Consider the following 20,211-nt stretch of genomic DNA (forward strand, 5'->3'; position numbering starts at 1 on the left):
CGTAGGAACAAGAAAGGAGAACTTTAAGCCCAAGATACTCCGAAGTTTTAGATACACTGCTGTGATTTTCATCGAACATAATACAATAGATAATAATTTATATTAATTCCTAACAGTGCGGACACCTGAGATGATTTATTATTAAAGATTCAAAAATTATAGAAATGTTAATATATGATATTTTAGAAATAAATACAGGGAATTACAAAGACTAAGTATACAGCATTCAAAATTTAAATCCATCTTTTATGTTTCAACCTCAACTAATGATCTTTACTTTACAGATTTAAAAAAAACAATAGTATTAAATTATTTTTAAATTGTAAATCAAAATTTGCCATATACCTTTGGTTCATGGGATAGTAAAAATACTTTATTAATGGGTATGACAACTGCAAAATCCACAACTGTTGCTGCTTGAGGTTGCTGCTGTTGTTGCTGTGGTGCTGTTCGAGATTAAACAATGATTGCATTTTCATTTGCATTTTAAGTCACGGTGCAAGCAAAGCAAAGCAAGGCATAAGAAGTCAGAGGGGTCGAGATCTCACTTGGCAAGTGATGTTGTTGCTGCCAACTGGCAACAGCAACTGCAACTGCAACATCAGCAACAGCAGCTGTTTCTGCGGTGGCTTCCCCCTTTTAGCAAACAGGTTTCCCTGCGCCGAAACTAAACACATGCCGCCAAGATTGAAATGCAAATCAGTTAATGTTTCTGGGGCCACTCAGAAATCCTTGGCGAGTGGAGCCGAGTAAATGTGCCCTTTGTAGGCTGCACTACGACCAAATGTTCAAAATGTCAGCTTGACGTAGAAAATATGTAACTAATAAAAATATATATAAACAAGAATAACTATTTTCGTGGGTTAATTTCACTAATACATTTTATTATAAAGCCAAGAAAAGATTTTTCTCGTTTTCTGGGTCTCTACCAGGTCCGTCCTGTCCATCAGGTGTTTTAGCCATTAGATAATCCATTGACTCAGGAGTTGTTTTCGATGCTGTTACAATAATGTTACAATAAAGGCAACCAGAGCTGCCAGCAAGCTTTGGCTAATAGAGCCTATAACAATTTTTTGTAAAAGTCCCATGTTGTTTAAACTGCTGTAAAGTGACTTGTTGATCCGGACTAATAGAGCGACTGGAAGACTCAGAGCGCGAATTTATACTGCTCGCTTTTTCCCAAACTTACCCCGTTTTATATGCAAAATTTATGTTTTGATGTTTTTAAACAAATACAAACTTCTTTGGAATCTGAGTCATGACTTGGTCATCATAACCATAGAAAAGAAAGCCGATCCTAAACCATTTGTTTTTACATTTTGTACAATCATAAAATGAACACTGATTTTCGCTTTAAAAATAAAATCAAGTTGTTTATGATTTTTGCCAAATGTTAGTCACTTTTGTTTTTATAACTATTTCTGTTTTACTTATACAATTTTTTAAGAATTATTTTATCAACAACAACAAAAGTATGACATGTGTATACACCACAAATAATTTGTGTAGCTTTTTATAAGAAAATAATAATATTAATTTCACAATGAAAAATTTTAAATTTGAAATCGAAATTGTCCATTGATTTTACAGATATGACTGGTGTATCACTATGGGTCTTCTGGCCCGATGAAATACGAAGCTTGCTGTTATTATATAATTTGCTAAGCCTCGGGGCCTCATCCCATAGTCCTTTTTCCAGGCCATAACTCAAGGACAAACAAATACCGGACCCTAATGCCATCGAGGCTCCGGCTCATAAAAATGAAAATTTGTGCGACAGATTTTTTGCGAGGGACTAATCTTGGACAACAGCTGCTAGGGGTCATTTCGCCCTCAGCGAGTGTCCTGTGTCCACTCATCTCGATTACGAGGTGTAAATTTACTGACGCACATAAAGCCATTTGGCCGACTTCTCCCGGCTCCGTTCTCCATTCTCGGCTCCCTAATCCCCGGCAGCTCAAAATCCAATTCATATATTTACCGCTCGCCGAGGGGAGACATTGGCATTATGAGCGTTAAGCTTTCCTGGCCATTTTACGCTTCGGCTGGGGGTAAAGCTTTATAAATTTTGATGATATGTGTGTGTGGATTGGCGCTCATTTGTGCCCGGCTTCGTGGCTCAACGTGTTGCCGCTTAATGTGCGGGATTTGCTGGACTTTGCACTGGATGGTTGCGGAATGGGATGCTGAAGGGTCCTTGAAACCCAAAACAGTTGACGGTGCAAAGGGTTAAACGACGGCAGAAGTAAAAACGACACAGCTGGACAGTTTTAAGGTGCGGTTTATAGCTGACTAAAGAAATAAATAGATTTTTATGATGATTTAAATGGTTTTAAAATGTTTAGCAAACACTTTAACAATTATTAATAATTTTGTTAACTTATAAACCAAAAAAAACCAATTTAAGCACCCATTCAAATGTATATGATTTTATTCTTCGATTTTTTTGTCACTCCAGATATTGTGTTTTAAAAGGAAAGGTTTTATTATTATTATTTATTATTTTTAGGGAAGAATAAAATTTATTAATATTTAAAAGATACTATATGCCATGGGCTATAAATTGTTTCTATCAATCGAAGAAAATTCCCCGAGTATGTCATAATCTCTTTTCACTTTCGCTGAAACGAGATTCTCGAGAGATCAGCACCACTTCTCCACCGCCGTTTTACCCACAAAGCCACCCATTGAGCCACTCTTGTTGTCTTGGCTCCTCGAAAAAGATTGCAGCATTAACACTTACTGCACACGTCCTCGACCAGCACTCCCGCCACCCTCCTCTGAACCACCGTCGGCAACCTTTGCCCTCCAGCACCACACATTGTGATATGAGCCAGCTCCAGCTCCTCCATCATCATCATCATCATCGGCATCATCAACGCCCGGCATCATCTGCGGCCTTTATCAATTCACCTTCTTCTGGTGGATTGTTCCTTCAGTGGGCCTCCTCTGCTGGCTGTTTACATAACCGAGGCGGCATGCCACTTTAGTGGGCGTGCCACAAAAGGTAAGAGAAAAATGTATTATGAAAATAAGAAAAAATTGTCTTAAAATTAATGCACGACCGGTAGAAGAGGCTGTGCTGCGCTGCACTAAGTAAACTGGCCTTTCATCGCGTTTTCGGCCATATATTTCCATTCGCCAGCCACCAATGTCGATCATCGGGTCCAAGATGCCGGTGTAGATTTTTCGAACCCATAATTACCGGCCTGTGTGCGCAAATATATACATATAGATACGTATAGGTGTATATAGAAAATTGTTGAGGGCAGGCGTGCGGAGATCTAGCCACGTTTTCTGGCAGATCCGAGCATGATTTAAAGGGCAGACGGCCCAGTCCTCAGTCCTGTCTGTTGGCTCTGTTGTTGAAAGTGATTGTACTTTATAGATTGCGAGCCTTTGTTGACTCGCATTCTGCAGTGGTTGTGGTCTTTGCATTTGCCATCGTTGTGCAACGTGTAAGACATGTTTGCCTTAGAAGCCGCCACTCTGGTGGCTTTTGGCCACGGGGAGCAGAAAGTGGCAGATGCCTTGGAAAACGAGGGGGATGGAAAGGGGGCTGAGTCATGCATGACAGCGAGCTGGAATCCGGAGGAGGGCAAAAAATTAGTTTGAAATGCAGGTCGGTAACAGAGGAAGTTCACGAACTAAAATAACAATAAAAACAATTTCAGTCACAGCTTAAAAAAATGTATTTATTCACTTAGCAATAAACATTTTTAAAATCGAAAAAACAAAACATTTTTCTAAAAATGGATTAAATAAAAAAATTCAATTGTAATCGAGCTCCATGTTTTTTACAATCCAGTTCCTAAATGGAAAGATGCTCGTGAATAACAGCATGCTGAGATTGGAAGGGTGACCAAGTAGTTCCACGCTGCCTGGTAAACCGACAAGGTAGAAGTTCCGGGGTTTTCCATCCACCACTTCGATGCCCATTAGCGGTGATCCGAAATAAAGGGTATTCTCCTCTTTCCCAAGGGCACAAATGTGATGCTGCGTCCGATTTGGCCAGTTATTTCCCCCTAAAGAGCGGCAGAACTCCATACTTGCCGTGTGCACCTGCACCTTCCTCCGCCACTCGCCCTCCTTATCCACCGTATCACCCTTCCTCAAGGGCCTCCGGAATCCCGCCATCTCCAGCCTCTGGGCGATGTGGTTGCTCTCGGTTTCCCCGGCGGGCGGCAAGCAAAGTGGCTGCACAAAGTCCGAGAATATTACGTTCTCAACCAGTTTGGCCAGTCCGAAATTGTAGTCATCCAATCTATTGTACCCGGGGTGCACCACTAGCTCCTCGATGTCCACCCTCTGCGGTGGTGGAGAGCACTGGGCGGTTATTCCCTCCACGAGGCAGTCACCCACTGTAATGTCCTTGTTTTCGCGCCAATCCCCGAACACAATGAACGATGCAAGGTTATCCAGTATGCAAAACGCGTTAATAATTGCATATCGCCGGTGGATTAGCACCGAAAAGCAACTAAACTCTGTTCTATTTCCGTAGACATAGCCGACACGACCAATCCAGGTGTACTCATCCGGTGCAGTGATCTCTTTCCGGTTGTAAAGCTGGCTTTCTCGTAGTTTTCCGCAGTGGTGTCCATAAATGGCTAAAAAATAGGAGATCCATAAAACGAAATGTGACCTTTTTAAAATTTATATTTTACTTAGCTATTAAATATTCATTAACATGAGCATCTAGTTAAACGTGTAACTTACGCAATAAGAAAGCGGGAAATACTCCGAGTATAAAATAGAGAATCATATTCTAGCGAGCTGTAATCCGAACTGAGGTTCGATCGGTTTAATCAATGCTTTTCATACTGGTTTTTAAGCTTTGAACTTTTGTAACTAGAATTCCCAGAATAAAAGCACAACTTAACAAGGTGAGAAAGTCGTGACGATCTCGTTTTAAAATTGCTTCTCATTGAAATTACACAGAGATAATAAATAAAAGCTTCATCTTGGCTGTCATTACCCGAAATCCATTTGCCGCCATTATTCCATTTGGATCCATTTAAATCCATTTGTAATTATTCGGATTAAATCAAAAGTTTCAAAACTAATCGAGGTCCATGTTTTTTAAAATCCAGTTCCTGAATGGCAAGATGCTCGTGAATAAGTGCAAGCTGAGATAGGAAGGGTGTCCAAGTAGTTGAATGGTAGCTGGTAAACCAACTAAGTAGAAGTTCCGGGGTTTCCCATCCACCACTTCGATGCCCATTAGCGGGGATCCGAAGTAAAGGGTTTTCTCCTCTTTGCCGAGGGCACACAGATAATTCTGTGTCAGATTTGGCCAGCCATTTTTGCCTAGCGAGCGGCAGAAGTCCATACTGGTCGTGTGCACCTGCACCTTCCTCCGCCACTCGCCATCCTTATCCACCGGATCTCCCTCCCTCAAAGGTCTCCGGAATCCCGCCATCTCCAGTCTCTGGGCGATGTGGTTGCCCTCGGATTCCCCGGCGGGCGGCAAGCAAATGGGCTGCACAAAGTCCGATAACTCTACGTTCTTCTCCAGTTTGGCCAGTCCGATATTATAGTCATATTGTCCATCGTATTTGGGGTGCACGACTAGCTCCTCGATGTCCACCATCTGCGGTCGTGGCGAGCACTGGGCGGTCATTCCCTCCACGAGGCAGTCACCCACTGTAATGTCCTCGTTTTCGCGCCAATCGCCGAAAAGAATGAGCGCTGCAGTGCCACCCCGTATACAATGGGCGTTAAGAACTGCATATCGCTGGTGGATCAGCACCGAAAAGCACTTAAACTCTGTTCTATTTTCGTAGATATAGCCGACACGACCAATCCAGGTGTACTCATCGGGGGCGGTGATCTCATTCCGGTTGTAAAGATGGCTTTCCCGTAGTTTTCCGCAGTGATGTCCACGAATGGCTAAAAAATAGGATATCCAAATAACAAACTGTGACATTTTTCAAACTTATATTTTACTTAGATATTTTTGAACTATTAAACGACCCGTCTAACAAATAATAATTAACATAAAAATCTAGTTGAACGTGTAACTTACGCAATAGGATTGCGAACAATACTCCGAGTGTAAAATAGAGAATCATATTCTACCGAGAGGTAATCCGAACTGAGGTTCGATCGGTCTAGTCAATGCTTTCCATACTAGTTAAGCTTTGCACATTTGTAACTAGAATTCAAATTTTAAAAGCACAACTTTACTGGTTAAGAAAGTCGGTACGATCGCTTTTTAAATTGCTTCTCATGAAAATATACAATAAATTAAAAGCCCAACAAATGAATAGCCACTTTTTGAATCATTTATCCTTCTCACAAACTTCAGCAAGTCAAATCCCATGATAAATCCATTAGTTCTGGGCCTGGCATAGACCATTTAAACATTTTATATATAATTACACCATCATTATTAAGTCTCTTCGGGGTCCTGGACGGAAATCCCCCAGTGACTTGAACCATTAACAATGCCATGGAGCTGTCACCTACAGGGCAACCGGGAAGATCAACCCTTAAACTAAATGCGCAGTTTTCTTTGAATGGAAAATTCACAGTTTCCCAAGAAAGCGATTCATTGAAGAGTGAAATAGCCGTAGAGCAAGGCTCTCAAAGACCTAATGAATTCAAATGAGCCACCAAAGTTCAGGGCCCAAGGCTTTCACTTACTGCGATTGAGGATTTCGTGCCGCATTAATTAGGGGAACCACTTACATCGTTTCTGATGGCTCGCAGTTAAAACAAGGCAGCGCTAAAATCATAACAGCTGTGACGTAACAAATGGCAGCGACGGGGGGTGCCAGGCAGCCCAGAAATCAACCACTTGAAATTCTTTTTTATGCCAGCCAGAATTGAGACATAAAACATTCCCGTGTGCGGGCTTGGGTTTCCGGAGACCCCGTCAACCCCTAATGAAGCCATCAACTCACGGAACTCACGTAACTCGCCACAGTTGCCACCGAAAGTTTCTTCCCTCGCTGCCTGCGAGTGTGTTTTTGACCATATAAGGATAACGAGAAGGGGCTTTTGATGTTGCCTAAGCATTTTCGCAAATATTTGCCCAAGGAACCAATCCATTCAGGGTGGTTCTCAAGGCACAAATTGGAAACTTTAAAGGGCTGCCAAAAGACGCAGAAAAATCCTAAAACTCAATGCGGGTCACCCCTGTGATTTGAAAAATAAAAAAGCAACAGCTATCCCTAAAAAATAAAAGACCAATGCACTTTGTGAGTGAGGACCACAACAAATAATGTTAACGAGCCCGCGGTTCGGGCGATTACAATCAGTGACAGAAGGCAAACCCAACCCCGAATACGATCTAATCTCCCAAAAACCCAGAGAGCGATTTGCAAAGTCCAGTCCCTGACCCGTTGGCGGATTTCTTTTTTCCAGGGTCCACCACCATATGGACATAAGCAATCAACGAAAATGTACTTGGGCATATGTTGAATAAAGTGCATTGAGGCAAGGGTTTTCTAATAAATCGGAGGGGAGGGGAACCAGAGCCATTAACAGTTAATTGAGTACATTTATAGCCAGCTAAAAGCCACTATAAACTGGGTGCTTGTGAGTGACAATAGGGGATTTGCTAGCTGGCTATTAATGGGCCCTCCAAAAGTTGACATTATTATAAACTAAACCAGTTTGAAGACAACATCAAATACAAGAGCTATTAAAAACTTTCGATTTCTAAATTTAAAGCCACATGCATCTCACGTTTTGACCAGTCTTATACACCGACATCGAATTTCGAACATTCCATTGATAAGAAGTAGTTTGGCGGCCGATGTTCAACTGGCTCGTTGGTCTAGGGGTATGATTTCCGCTTAGGGTGCGGGAGGTCCCGGGTTCAAATCCCGGACGAGCCCAAGTAAAATACATTTTTTTTTAATTTTATTTTTTTTTATTTAAGATTATGGTAAATGTTGTTACTGTACCTTAATAAGTTCCTTGCCTATCATTGCTTATCTGGTTTAAGTATTTATGTCTTTTCGTGTGTAAATATGCTGATGTAAATATATTTGGCCTTGTTGTTTAATGATGCGCATACATATTGGACAATATTATTATTTAAAATTCATCGTATTTCTCTTTAAAAAAAAATAGTAGCTTGGTCAACATTTTACAACTGGCTCGTTGGTCTAGGGGTATGATTTCCGCTTAGGGTGCGGGAGGTCCCGGGTTCAAATCCCGGACGAGCCCAAGGAAGATATATTTTTTATACATTTTTATTGAGAATTTATTATTATTACAACATTTGTCTGTTGTATCATTTATTCATGCCACGCCGATGTGATGTTTACTCATATTGCTGGAAAAAAGCTTGCTTTAATACACATTTAACAAGCCAATGAGTAACAAGCAGAGTCAACCGTGTTTCAATGATATTCGATCGTTCAAGTAATAACAATTATTCAGTTCCAGGCCAAATTGGCCAAGGGTAAGCCGAGTCGGCTCAATTACAAATCCATCCGAGAAGGAGAGGAGACAATGCAGCAGACGGATTGTCAGACGGGAGTCGCAGACACCGCCGACAGGAGCATTCAACTGCATGTGTCTGTGACTCTTTGGGGCAACTCCCAATTGAAAGCCGACGACCCATGGAAAAAGGGTGTAAGATACACTGAAAATGTAGTTTATCCTCTATATTAGACGGTTTAATTGTTTTTAAGAAACATAAATAAATTAAATAATGATCTCAATATATCATTAATTTTTTTTTAGATAAGTAACATTTAAGTACGTTTTTTTTGGTCAGTAAAATCTTTATAAATTTATAAAAACTATCATATTTCAAAGGTAAACTGGCGATTCAAAGTTTTCATGCTTTTAAAAGTAAACCCGTTTGAAGACATCAACAAATACAACATCCATTAATTCAAAGCCACATGCATCTCACGTTTTGACCAGTCTTATACTCGAATTGGAATTTCGAACTCTTTTTTGATAAGAGGTACTTGAGCGACCGTTGTTCACCTGGCTCGTTGGTCTAGGGGTATGATTTCCGCTTAGGGTGCGGGAGGTCCCGGGTTCAAATCCCGGACGAGCCCAAGCAGTGTAGATTTTTTAGTTTTACAATTTTTGGTTTATTACCTAACACTTATTGTTGATAATTTCAATATATCTTAAACATTTTTAAATATACTTAAATAAGGTATGATGATGGAGATGATTTAATTTGCCGCCCGATTGTATGAAAACTGTAATTTCTCGGATTAAATTGAAAGTTAAAAACTAATCGAGGACCATGTTTTCTAAAATCCACTTTCTGAAAGGAAAAATGCTCGTGAAAAAGTGAAAGCTGAGATAGGAAGGGACACCAAGTAGTTCCAAGGTGGTAAACCAACTAGGTAGAAGTTCCAGGGTTTCCCATCCACCACTTCGATGCCCATTAGCGGTGATCCGATAAAAAGGGTTTCTTCCTCTTTTCCCAGGGCACATAGATGATTCTGTGTCAGATTTTAGCCAGCCCGTTCCCACTAAGGATAATAAATTAAAAGCTTCTCTGTACTAACTTTTCTCTGTGTAGCTCCGGTGAATGAATTTTATGCATTGGAAATTAACACAACAAACTTTTTGGCTTGGCTGACCAAGCAGACACCGGCAGACCAAGAGCTCATGGCTGTCATTACCCGAAATCCATTTGCCGCCCCCCGGGGCTCCAGGGGGCTTGGCAGGCAGATCTCTTTCGCATTGTAATAATACGGCCCTCAACCCGGCACCCCCACCCCCACCCTCACCCATTCCAGTCCATGTATCCGATTGCAGTCCATAACAGCTGGAAGCACGTAAATCTCATTGTTTCGATGCGTTTTGCATGCGTTTGAAGTGTCTGGTTGTCGATTCCGATTTCGATTTCAATGCCGGCGTCTGCCCCAATCCTGTGCCTCCCCCGCCCCTTAGCATCCCAATTCCCCTGCCCCAAGAAGGCTGCATTTGATAGCCTGACTCTCCGCATGAGGAGATACTTTTCGTAATGCATATTGCGATACCCATTGAGGATGAGAGGTCTTGTGGTTGGGTTAATCTTTAAACGGAAAATCTAAACTTTAAATACAGTTAAATTTTCTTTAATATCGAAACAATGTATTTATTTCATTTCATAACATTAATTAATCTTAAGAAATTATGAAAAGCTTTATATTTAAATCTTAATTTTTGTAACTTTATATATTTTAATTTCGTTCATATTTAATGTAATCGGTATTTTCGTATTCGCTGCCAAGCCGCTTTAAACATTTCTTATATGATTTTTTCACTGACAAATACATCACAGCAGCTGGCGGGGGGTTAAATAAAGCCTGCGGTTTCGGCACTCGGCGACAAAGAGGAACAACTCGCTTCACTCCTCAACAGCAGCCTGAAGGCTCTGCAATTGACTTGAACTCGTGGCGCATCAATTGGGTGTGTATATATTGGGTGAGTCCACTGAGAAAAAATTTTAGGTCAAATTAAATACCCTTTCATTTGCGCCTCCGATTTTTATACAATTTTGTATACAAATTGTATACAAATTGGATTTGTATACAAATTGATTATAATCAATTCCTAAAAGTTTATGAATAAAAAAAATAGATACAAACATTTGTGAATAAAATAAAATATTTACAACAAATGTACGGTAGGTAGGTAGGTACCATTTCAGCTATGCGATAATTTCATAAAATAATCTTCCATCTAAAAACAATTTTCTTAATACCAGACAAACGAAAGAATCTTCAAATAAATGTGAAATATTCCTTTAAAATATATTGGAATTACTATTTTTGCTCCATTACATAAATTAACAATCGTTACTATAATTTTTTAACTAAAAAATAATTAAATTAATATTATGAGCAATTAAAATAAATCGATTTTTCTCCATGTGCATTGGGTTTGTTGTGTGTGGTACTTCTGTTGTTGCTGGGCTGCGGTTTGGGTGATTTTTATGATGAGGCCCCCGGGCAACGGAGGACAAGGCTCGATTCGGTTTTGATTGCCCTGCCGGAAACGGTGCTCAGGTTACGATTTAGCAGCGATTTAGCCGAGCGTGAAATGGCAACTGCAGCACTTAACCACATAGCAACCGGCAACGGTGACACCAGCACAAACACCAGATGCCGCCGAGCTTTTATCACCTTTTTTTGGGGCGAGTGTGTGGGCCGCATTTCCCATATCACCGCACTTGTGTATATTTTTGTTTGTGGCATCACAACACTTCTCTTTCAACTTTGCTTATCTAATTGCTGTTCTATAAATAGCCCGCAGCCCAAGGGGATAAATTGGCGACCGAGCACCAATGTCAGGATGGCCGAGCGGTCTAAGGCGCCAGACTCAAGAGCTAATATCTCTTACCCTTCGCAGCAGGGTTCGATCGAGCGTTCTGGTCCTCTCTGAGGGCGTGGGTTCGAATCCCACTTCTGACAAAGTTTTTTTTTCTGTTTGTATTGTGTTTTAAATGTTTTTTTCTAACACCTTGCAATATCTATTTTCATATATATTAATTTATTAAGTCTTTGGTAGCTTAAAATATTTCCGCCTCAAGATATAAAATGTTTTTTCTGTATTATTTCATAAATCCTTCTCAACCCTGGTTTCAGTGCTTAATTATAATGACAATTATGCTTTTTTCCCCATTTTAAAATATCTCTTCCTTATTTAGTCTGGGTTTATCTCGCCTGATTTTATTCAGCTGTCGCTGGATATCACCACTAAACCTTAAATCTGATTCTGCACCTCATAAAACTCCCGACTGCGTTCTTCCCTCTCCTTCCCTCTTGCAGCAAGTCTGCTGCTAATTAGGTTTTCGTTTTTATACTTTTCTTTATGGTTTTTCCAACACGTGTTTGGGTCTCCTTCCTTGTTTTTCATGCCCTTAATTTCCCCTACCCGCTGACTGCACTCGAATGCACTTGTCAAAGTTCTGAGCCGTCGCCCACGTTGGCCCGATGCATTATTCTTACTTTCCCAGCCACAGACAACATCGAACGACGGGGGAGTGCGACCCGTAAGCCACGCGTGCCACAATAGGCAGGCCCCACCGCACACCCCCGTTCTCTTTGATGGCCAACTGGAAACTCGATTTAAATCCAGTGCATATGCAAAGTGTCACGTAATTTCAATTACACAGCTTCAAAGACATAGACAGTTGCGCAGGGAAAAAAATATGCAGATACACTAATAAAAAAGTGCGGTAATTAAAATATAGAAAAGAATTTTGATTTCTAACAAGAGAGATGCAATATCATTAAATCATTAGATCTTATCATAATATCTTATAACTATAAAGTATTCATACATGATATTCTGGATACTTTCAGAATTTTTTCAGAAGAACACGCTTTTTAAATAAGGTTATTTAAATGGTTATAGACTTTTCCTTTAGTGTTCCATTGGGAATTGAAGAGAAAAATATTTTTTCTCGTTCTCCCTCGGAGATAACAAGTTTTATAAACTAAGCCAAGCGACAACGGTGCGTGCCACGCCCCCTGCGGCAAGAGTGCCCCCTGAAAGTCCGGGAAAGTGGGCGCCCGAGCGCGTGTTGCATGTCAATCGCGGAATGCACTTGTTGGGACCAGGGAATCGAGAGGAGGATTTGGAACGGTATAGGGGGAAGTGACAAAGCCAACGTCTGACAATGGCCGTGCGGCTTAGTGACCCATAATGCGTTTGCCAAGAGACCAATTGAGTTAGCCCACTTCCTAGGCTTCGTCGTTTGTTACCCAGTTTTCTCCTTCCTCTGGCCAAGTGTTTCACTTCCTCTCCCTCCTCTTCTTTAGCCTTGTAATCTACATCTTGAGCGTCGCCTACGCGTTCTATCGTTCTCGAGCTCGACTTTTCCTGTTCTACTTCTTGGCCTTGGTTTTTCAAGTACCCTTTCTAAAGGCATTATTACTTTCAAAAAAATAAAAAACAAAACCAAAAAATTTAAAAATCTGGGAAATATAAATATCAAACAAATACAATCCCAACATTTAATGATAATAAATCAAATTGTATATATTAACTCAAGGAACGACATAAATTGAGATCTTGTTTCGATTTTCGATAGTTTTTTCTAAATATTTTTTTAAAGAGTATTCGGATCTGCCCTTTCTCAAAACTTCACTTACCTTCCGGATTTTTTGTTTGCCACCTGCAGTCGCCTTCATTCCTCCATCTTTTTTCCTAGCGTAAATAATTGGCTGGCGTTACAAATCCGTTTTAAATGTGACTCGTGTTGCAGTTGTTGCTTGGTTAACTGAGCAGGGAAATTGATTTTGTCTCGTTTGAGCTGTTGTTGCCGTTAAGTCGCCTGACATATGGACTTTCATTGACGGCCACCACAGTACAGCACCGGCCATAACCGACATGACCGGCGGCATGTTACCAACAGCCAGCGACCGCAGCCTTTTGTTCCGCTTCCATCGAACGCCGGACATCGTCGCACGTGTCCGGACTCATCTAAAAACAGCAGAGGGCCAAAAACACCTGCCTCGCACCTCAATTTGAAGGCCATGGCCATGGAAGGGGGGCAAAGGAGGCGGCGATCCCTGTTGCAGTTCAGGGTATTTAGTGGTTTTCACTGCATCATTAATTTTGATGCGCTGCTGTTGGCAATGTTGTTGCATCGCAGCGAAGGGAATGTTCTGTTGGGTACCTAGAATTGCATATTCAGTACTTGTTCTTGAGTTGAACATGTACAAAAAATATTTACTCCCCTTATATTTTTCCTTAAAATTAATTTTAAATCTATTTCAATTTTTCGAACAAGTTAATTATTATTTTATGTCTTAAATTGGCATAACTTTTATTTTAAGGGGTACTGAAGTAGTACCTTATCATCGCTGATTTCCTGCCTGGACTAAAACTCCACTCAACTGAATTGTAGCTGTTGCGGTTTGGGTTGATGAACTTTTGGCAAGGTTAAATAATGGGAGGTGGGGTCATGTTAAGCTTTGTGGCTTATAAGAGATTTTGCAGCAAAGAGGGTGAATTTAAAGATAAACGAAATTAATCCGTCTTAGGTGTTATATATTAAAAATTTAATTTTTAACCAAAAAAGATTAATGGATAAACTGTAATATAACCAAGCAGATCACTAAACCTCATCAATAAAATTTGTTTAAATATCACAGATTCCATTCCAATTAATCTCAACCTCTGTGCTGTCCTATGTGAACGCTTCACCAAGGCCCTTGTCTATTTTCCCATCCCAGTGACCGCCGGATCGCTGACAATTTCATCAAATTGCCAGACACGACTCAGCCATGCCATCATACCATTCGATCGGGGAATGAATCAAAGCCAGCCCGCAATCTCGCCTCCAATTCCAATTTTTGCCTTATCACCCGGCACAAAAGGCGGTTCTCTAATTAGCTGCTGACTGCCCGACTCCCAGACGTCCCCCGACTGGTCATCCCCGATCCAACCCATTCAACCAATCCACCCAATCCCCCAATCCTCGACAGACCTTCAGAGAAGACGGCGCTGGGAAAGGCATGCAATTGGCATGACATTGCCGTGTTCGAGCTGGTACAAAGCCCGAAAACCGAAATGAAAGCCAAGGAGCGGGACCATAGCTATGAGGTGGTGCAGATGGAATAGTTCGGGCATGGCGTTGGGGCCCGAGTTGCCACTGGTGTGGCATGTGGATGCGATGTTGATGCCGGCACGTAATGAGCGCATTACGCACTTCGAGGCGGTCGAGGGGAGAAGAGGAGAAAGGACAGGAGCAGCCTGATAACAAGCCAGCCCTTGCAACCTGCAGCATTCGCTGTTTTCACTCGGAGAAAAATACGTTTATTAGAGCGTTTTTAAAGGCTTGGGGAAAAGGTTGAGATTGTGTGCGAGATAAAATTCTAACAAATTATTTTTTGAATTATTTTCTTAAGAATTTCGTAGTTAACTACTTAACTACCTACTCAAAATTAGAATACAATGGTTATTACTTTGTTCAAGAGTTACTTGCAGCTTAAAGTTCCTGAAAAGGGTTCATGAAGTTTAATATTTCTAAATGAGGCATATAAAAATGTGATAATTTTTTTAAAAACCATTCTAAGTAAATTAAATATTTCAATTAATTTTAATTTCATATTAAAGACAGGACTGCCATGGCAAGCAAAGCCTTTGACATTGAAATGCTACAATTCCAAAATCGAACGTCTTAAATTAAAAGTTTGCCCTTACAAATGACTCTTATTCCCCAGTGCAACACTCCGCTGTCCGAATGCCTTGTTATCCTTGCCACATTATCGCCTTAGCCGAATACCTGGCGCATCTTGAGTGTGCAACATTGTTGCAATCAAGTCCAAGTCCCTGTCTATTACCATCTCTTTTTTGTTGCCTTATTGCAGCGTCTGTCAGCCGGTTGTTGTTGTGCACGCTCCGCTTTTCAGCCTGCGGTGAGGCTAAGGACAATGCCCCTCCCCTCCCCCCTCTCAGTGTAGTGGGCGTCGGGGGGCGGGGCAGTGCAACTGCTGCAGCCGCTCTCGTTCCACTTACGCGTGTGTGTGCTCAAGTAGCGAAAGGCCCCCGGCAAGAAAATCAAGCGGTGCAACATTTGTTTTTCCCATTTTGCGGTAGTACTTTTGGATAGGGTATAAGAATTATATCAGACGGAGAAGGTAAGAAAAGGTATTTTCATTTAACATAAAACAATATATTCCTTCTAATATGTTTTATAGGTATATTTAAAGAATTATAATCATTTTCGGTATTATAATCTTTTGCAAGCCCCCAAATATTATTGCGTTGATCAGTCTAGAAGGGTATTTCAGTTTCGATAGACCACCTTATATTTATTCTCTTATTTCTTTTGGATCCCCAGCGGATAGTCGAGACCCCTTTGCTACTTCAAGTCGGCTAGTTTGGCGCTTTGCCAGGCTTCAAGAAAGAAGACATGCCGGTGGTTTGAGCGGGGCTTCTATTTCCAGAGTCGGCGGAGGAGGCCAATGTGTGCTGCACTAGTTTTAAGGCCACGACGCACAGCTGAGCTGCAGTTTGCAACATGTTTCGGTGCGCCGAATGCAATGCCATGCCCCCAGTCGCAATTCCCCACCTGCATGCCCCTTCACCGATCTGGTTTTCGGTTTGCGGTCTCTCGAAATCTCGAAATCCGTCGTTTGGCGCTTGACTCTTGCAGGTGTGCTTCACACGACTTGTCAGTGTCAGCGCCAATTTTTTTCATATGCTCCGCGCTCTATTTACTTGAGTTTTGTGGCACAGACAAAGAGTAGCAGGCATTTTTCTATGTATGTTTGTGGAAACATTTTTGGGTTAAATATTGATAGAGCTCGCGGGAATTTGCGTGGTCGAGGGGAAAGACAGTTTGGAAATAATAGTAAAAATCTTAGAAAGGAAAATATTATTGTTGCACTTTTTTAATATTTTAGAAAATTAAATAGTACACAAAACAGTTCTAAAAAACTTAGATTAAGATAAAAGGAGAAAATATAAACAAAATGTATATAAATGAAACACTAAATTAAAAAACCTGCAGTTCAATTTTCGATAGGGTTTTTGTACCTTTCTTTCTCATTTTTTAAAATTTATTTTTCAACATCACACATTGTTTAAGTCCCTTGACCTTCCACTCTGCCCCTTTTGAGGTCACCGACCCTCGACGAACAAGTGTCGTTGCACACATGACATGAGATCGTTTGGCCTTTCCCTCGGCTCGATCTGCATGGGCCTTGAGTGAAGAGTCAGCCAACCAATTAACTAAACTGCGCCTAATTAAATACTTAATCGAGCTTGAAACTGCAGCTAAGAAAGCACCACTCTCGTCAAATTGAAGGCAGCTGGCTTAATTAGCTGGACTCTCACAGTCAAAAGTCGAAAGTTTCTCGCTCATAAATTTATGTAATTTGACAAAACAAAAACGAAGAGAAAAATCGCACATAATTTCTAATGTGAGATAAAAATCGCGAAATCAAAGGCTAGAGGAGCGCTTCCTTCGGACCGCAGTCTATTAATTTGAAATGGTCTGAGATAAATTACCAAATGACTGTCGCTTACGTGTGATCCATCCATCACTGCCATCATTAAGCCAAACATTTGACAGAGCGGCAATGGAACGGCCACAGGATGGGAGCCACTGGGTCTACCTGCCCGCCCCTTCGCATCTCTCTACAAATATCTCTTCCTATATCTTTTCCCTTTCGCAATTCTACAGTTTGAACTGCAAAGCTCCCAATCCCAATCTGAGTACCAGCCCCGGACAACAACTCACTTCTGGTTTGGCTCAGAGGAAGACCGGAGACCCCACAGTCTGTCTTTCAGCGGTTGTCGGGCTCTCAGAATCGGAGGCGACGTCTTCGTCTATGCCGCTGTCATTCGAGTCTACCTCTGGGATTTCTCTGGGTCTGGACCTCTCGGGTCTCGCTTTTTGCTGGGACTGCTACCCTGGAATGAAGGGTGTAAGAGGCTTTTTTGTAGATAACTAGAATAATCAGAAATTTTAGATTATAAAATAATTATAATAAGAATTTTAGTAATGAACTCTCTAGTTTAGTTTTTTGCCAGTCTAATCTAAGCATTTCAATATTTCGGTTAAGAATTTAGTTTTATCAAGATCTTTATAAAGCGAAAACTTATATTTTAGATTCTAGTCTTATGTAGGTTTTTAAAATAGATAATAGATTTTACAATGAACCTGACAAAGTTTCTTTTACAAGGATATATTCTTTCGTTAACCATATTCTTCTTTATATTTTAAAATTATTCAATTGTTTTTGTAAATTCTTTTCCAAGCATCCCCAACCTTTCAGAGGTACTTGATAGGTCGACCCCTTATCCCTTCAAAAAACCGCCTAGGGTGCTGTCAATAGGTTTCCCTCGCAAACGCGAACCGCCGGCACTCAGGCGTGTCCAGGTATTTGTTGTTGATTATGTTGATAAGTGGCCGCCACATATTTTCCAACTGCACTTGTAATAATTTGTTTGCCATTCCGCCGGGCTGCCTCGCTGTAATCAATGCCGCCAAAAGTGGGTGGGGAGGTGGAAAGCCGGGAAAATCAGGGGACAGACACGAGAAGTGGCATTCCTCGAGACGAAAAAGTGCCTCTGTGGGAGCCTTTTTTTCTGTTTTTCATTTTGCTAATTCCCTTCTGTCGCCCCGACTTCCAGGAACCAAAAGTATTTGGCGTGCGGGTTTATCTTTTTGATTTCGTTTCGTTACTTCTGGTATTTTAATGAGTTTCAGCTTTAAGATAAAACACAAAAAAAATAAAAAAACACAGCAAAAGGTCTTCGCTCACATCAAAAGTTTATGAAACGGTTGCTATTAGCAGCATTTCCCATCCGAGCTTTTGATGTGAGCCCAGCTGAACGCACGTGTGCCCCGAGATTGCCAATATCCATTGATATTTCCAGTTCTCGATGGCAGTGAAGACAATGGCAAAATATGCAGATATGTTAATGAAGCATGTTCCGAGCGAAACTATAAACCCTTGGAAGACCCAGAGAGTTGTGCTTGGCTGGCTGCCTGCGTCATAAATTAAATTATGGTGTACTGGAACAAGAAAAGCGAGAGTTAGTTGGGTAAAATCGGTATTATAAGAGGGTGTTCTCTTATGGTGCCTAATAAGTAATAAGGGAAAAAAGATAGTCCCAAGGGGACGCTATCCATTCCTGTATTTATCAAATATTTATGGGACCAAAGTGATGAAGAAAAGGTTATTTTATAGAAAATCCATTATTTCTTATTATCCCTTTGGAATTTTAAAACATAAGTAGAATCTATAAAATATTTACTTTTACACTTAGTACCTACCTCTTTTATTTTCAGTATTAAATCAAAGCCTTTCCATTTCGCCATTTAGATATATTTTGAGGCTCTCGTTTCCCTTCGAAGCTCCTTTGAAATTTGCAATTTCCATCGAACAGCATGATAATTCGCCATACCCTCCCATTGGGCGACTGACCCACCCAGAAAAGTGGCCTCAACTTGGAGTCAAACTTTCGCCGGGCCTAGATCGAGCGACATTCAACATCCAACATTCAACATTCACCCAGGGAAAGGGCGGCTGTGATTGCAATTATTTTTCGTGTGCTCTCGGTCTTTCACTTTCCAAAGACAAAAAGCCGAAAGCATAAAAAAGAACTTCGCATAATTTAGTCGCTTTGCCATTTAAATGGAGCACAAGTGTAACTAATCTCCAAGCGACATCCACTCGGTATTTTGGCCTTTTTTCTGTGCTGCCTTTCACAAACGAAAAGTCGAAAAAGCCGAAAAAGAAACCTGAATGGAGTACGTGGCCAAAAAGACTCCAGTCGGCCGAGGTTTTTTGCCTCCTTTTTCTAGGTTAGCCACATGGATTGGCAGAGTTGAGGGGGAAAAGGGAAAGGCAAAGGCACCTGCGGCCAACAACCAGGCCAACAGAAATATGCCAAAAGCGTTGACATTTCGTGCGGTTCCATTGCAATTAGAAGCAGTTGAAGCCAACCCAGTGAACTTCGATCAGAGCTGAAACTGAGACTGCACAGGGAAAAATATCTTTATAAAAATTACTCTTCTATTGAAATACTTTGATAGTTGTTCTAGAAAATTTTAAGATTTTTTACCTTACATATATTATGTTTTAAAGAACAAGATAAATAGTACAGTCATGGCAAAGCTTTGAATACTTTTCGCTAAGTGGGATTAGTTTCTAGGCCACTTCTTTGTAATTGATTTGCCATGTAGGTGGGCAAATAAGAGCTGCCCAAAATTGAATTAAATATTGATTCAGCCTCTGACCAAAGGCTGTCCGAACAGAAGTGAAGCTGCCGGCAGGCCGACATTTAAATTTCTTATAAACAAATCTTTTCCATTATCTGGCTGGGCAGCTCGCATGAGAGTAGCACGTGCAAACACGTGCCTTCTGTGGGTCAGCAGAGGTCGGAGTCCGGCCATCCATAAAGTCTTCCGTGCGGCGAGGGAGGAGGCCACCGGCGAGTGCATGGCAAACTATTAAAAACTTTGACCCAAATATAATAAAACAGAAATTTACTTAGAGCAAGAAAGCCGGTTAGCTCCGCAAAATACCCTTATACAAAAGTCCCTTGATATTATTAGTTAGTTATAATATTTAAAACCATGAAACTTAACGATATTTAAATATGTCCTCAAAATTGAGATAGGTAATAATACAAATTTAATATTGCTCTCAATAATTTAATTTAATTTACATTTTTTTCAATGAGCTTAAAGTACACTATTCAGAAAAATGTATCGAAATAAATCCAAACAATCCGAGACCATATCTACTTTATTTCTAATATTTAAAATAA

General features: G+C 40.8%; 2 protein-coding genes, 1 long non-coding RNA gene and 4 other non-coding genes across 7 annotated transcripts; 4 read left to right on the top strand and 3 right to left on the bottom strand.

Annotated features, from left to right (window-relative positions):
- Positions 1-3,766: 3,766 nt before the first annotated feature.
- LOC108063477 (CLIP domain-containing serine protease HP8-like) lies at positions 3,767-4,983 on the bottom strand. Its single transcript, XM_017150590.3, has 2 exons — positions 4,717-4,983; positions 3,767-4,607 (listed from the first exon to the last, which is right to left on the bottom strand). The coding sequence occupies exons 1-2, from the start codon at positions 4,760-4,762 to the stop codon at positions 3,772-3,774; spliced, it is 882 nt and encodes a 293-aa protein (XP_017006079.2). The 5' UTR covers positions 4,763-4,983; the 3' UTR covers positions 3,767-3,771.
- Positions 4,984-5,059: 76 nt separating this feature from the next.
- On the bottom strand, positions 5,060-6,113 carry LOC108063478 (phenoloxidase-activating factor 1-like). The gene is made up of 2 exons (XM_017150591.3): positions 6,026-6,113; positions 5,060-5,889 (listed from the first exon to the last, which is right to left on the bottom strand). The coding sequence occupies exons 1-2, from the start codon at positions 6,069-6,071 to the stop codon at positions 5,060-5,062; spliced, it is 876 nt and encodes a 291-aa protein (XP_017006080.2). The 5' UTR covers positions 6,072-6,113.
- A 1,659-nt stretch (positions 6,114-7,772) lies between these two features.
- On the top strand, positions 7,773-7,844 carry TRNAP-AGG (transfer RNA proline (anticodon AGG)). The gene has a single exon. It is a non-coding gene; the product is annotated as a tRNA-Pro (tRNA).
- Positions 7,845-8,106: 262 nt separating this feature from the next.
- TRNAP-AGG (transfer RNA proline (anticodon AGG)) lies at positions 8,107-8,178 on the top strand. Its single transcript has one exon. It is a non-coding gene; the product is annotated as a tRNA-Pro (tRNA).
- Positions 8,179-8,954: 776 nt separating this feature from the next.
- Positions 8,955-9,026, top strand: TRNAP-AGG (transfer RNA proline (anticodon AGG)). Its single transcript has one exon. It is a non-coding gene; the product is annotated as a tRNA-Pro (tRNA).
- Positions 9,027-10,087: 1,061 nt separating this feature from the next.
- Positions 10,088-13,270, bottom strand: LOC138913065 (uncharacterized). Its single transcript, XR_011418639.1, has 3 exons — positions 13,071-13,270; positions 11,922-12,852; positions 10,088-10,404 (listed from the first exon to the last, which is right to left on the bottom strand). It is a non-coding gene; the product is annotated as an uncharacterized lncRNA (long non-coding RNA).
- Positions 11,260-11,384, top strand: TRNAL-CAA (transfer RNA leucine (anticodon CAA)). Its single transcript has 2 exons — positions 11,260-11,297; positions 11,340-11,384. It is a non-coding gene; the product is annotated as a tRNA-Leu (tRNA).
- Positions 13,271-20,211: the final 6,941 nt, after the last annotated feature.

The sequence above is a fragment of the Drosophila takahashii genome, chromosome 3L (genome assembly GCF_030179915.1).
Source record: "Drosophila takahashii strain IR98-3 E-12201 chromosome 3L, DtakHiC1v2, whole genome shotgun sequence".
NCBI lineage: Eukaryota > Metazoa > Arthropoda > Insecta > Diptera > Drosophilidae > Drosophila > Drosophila takahashii.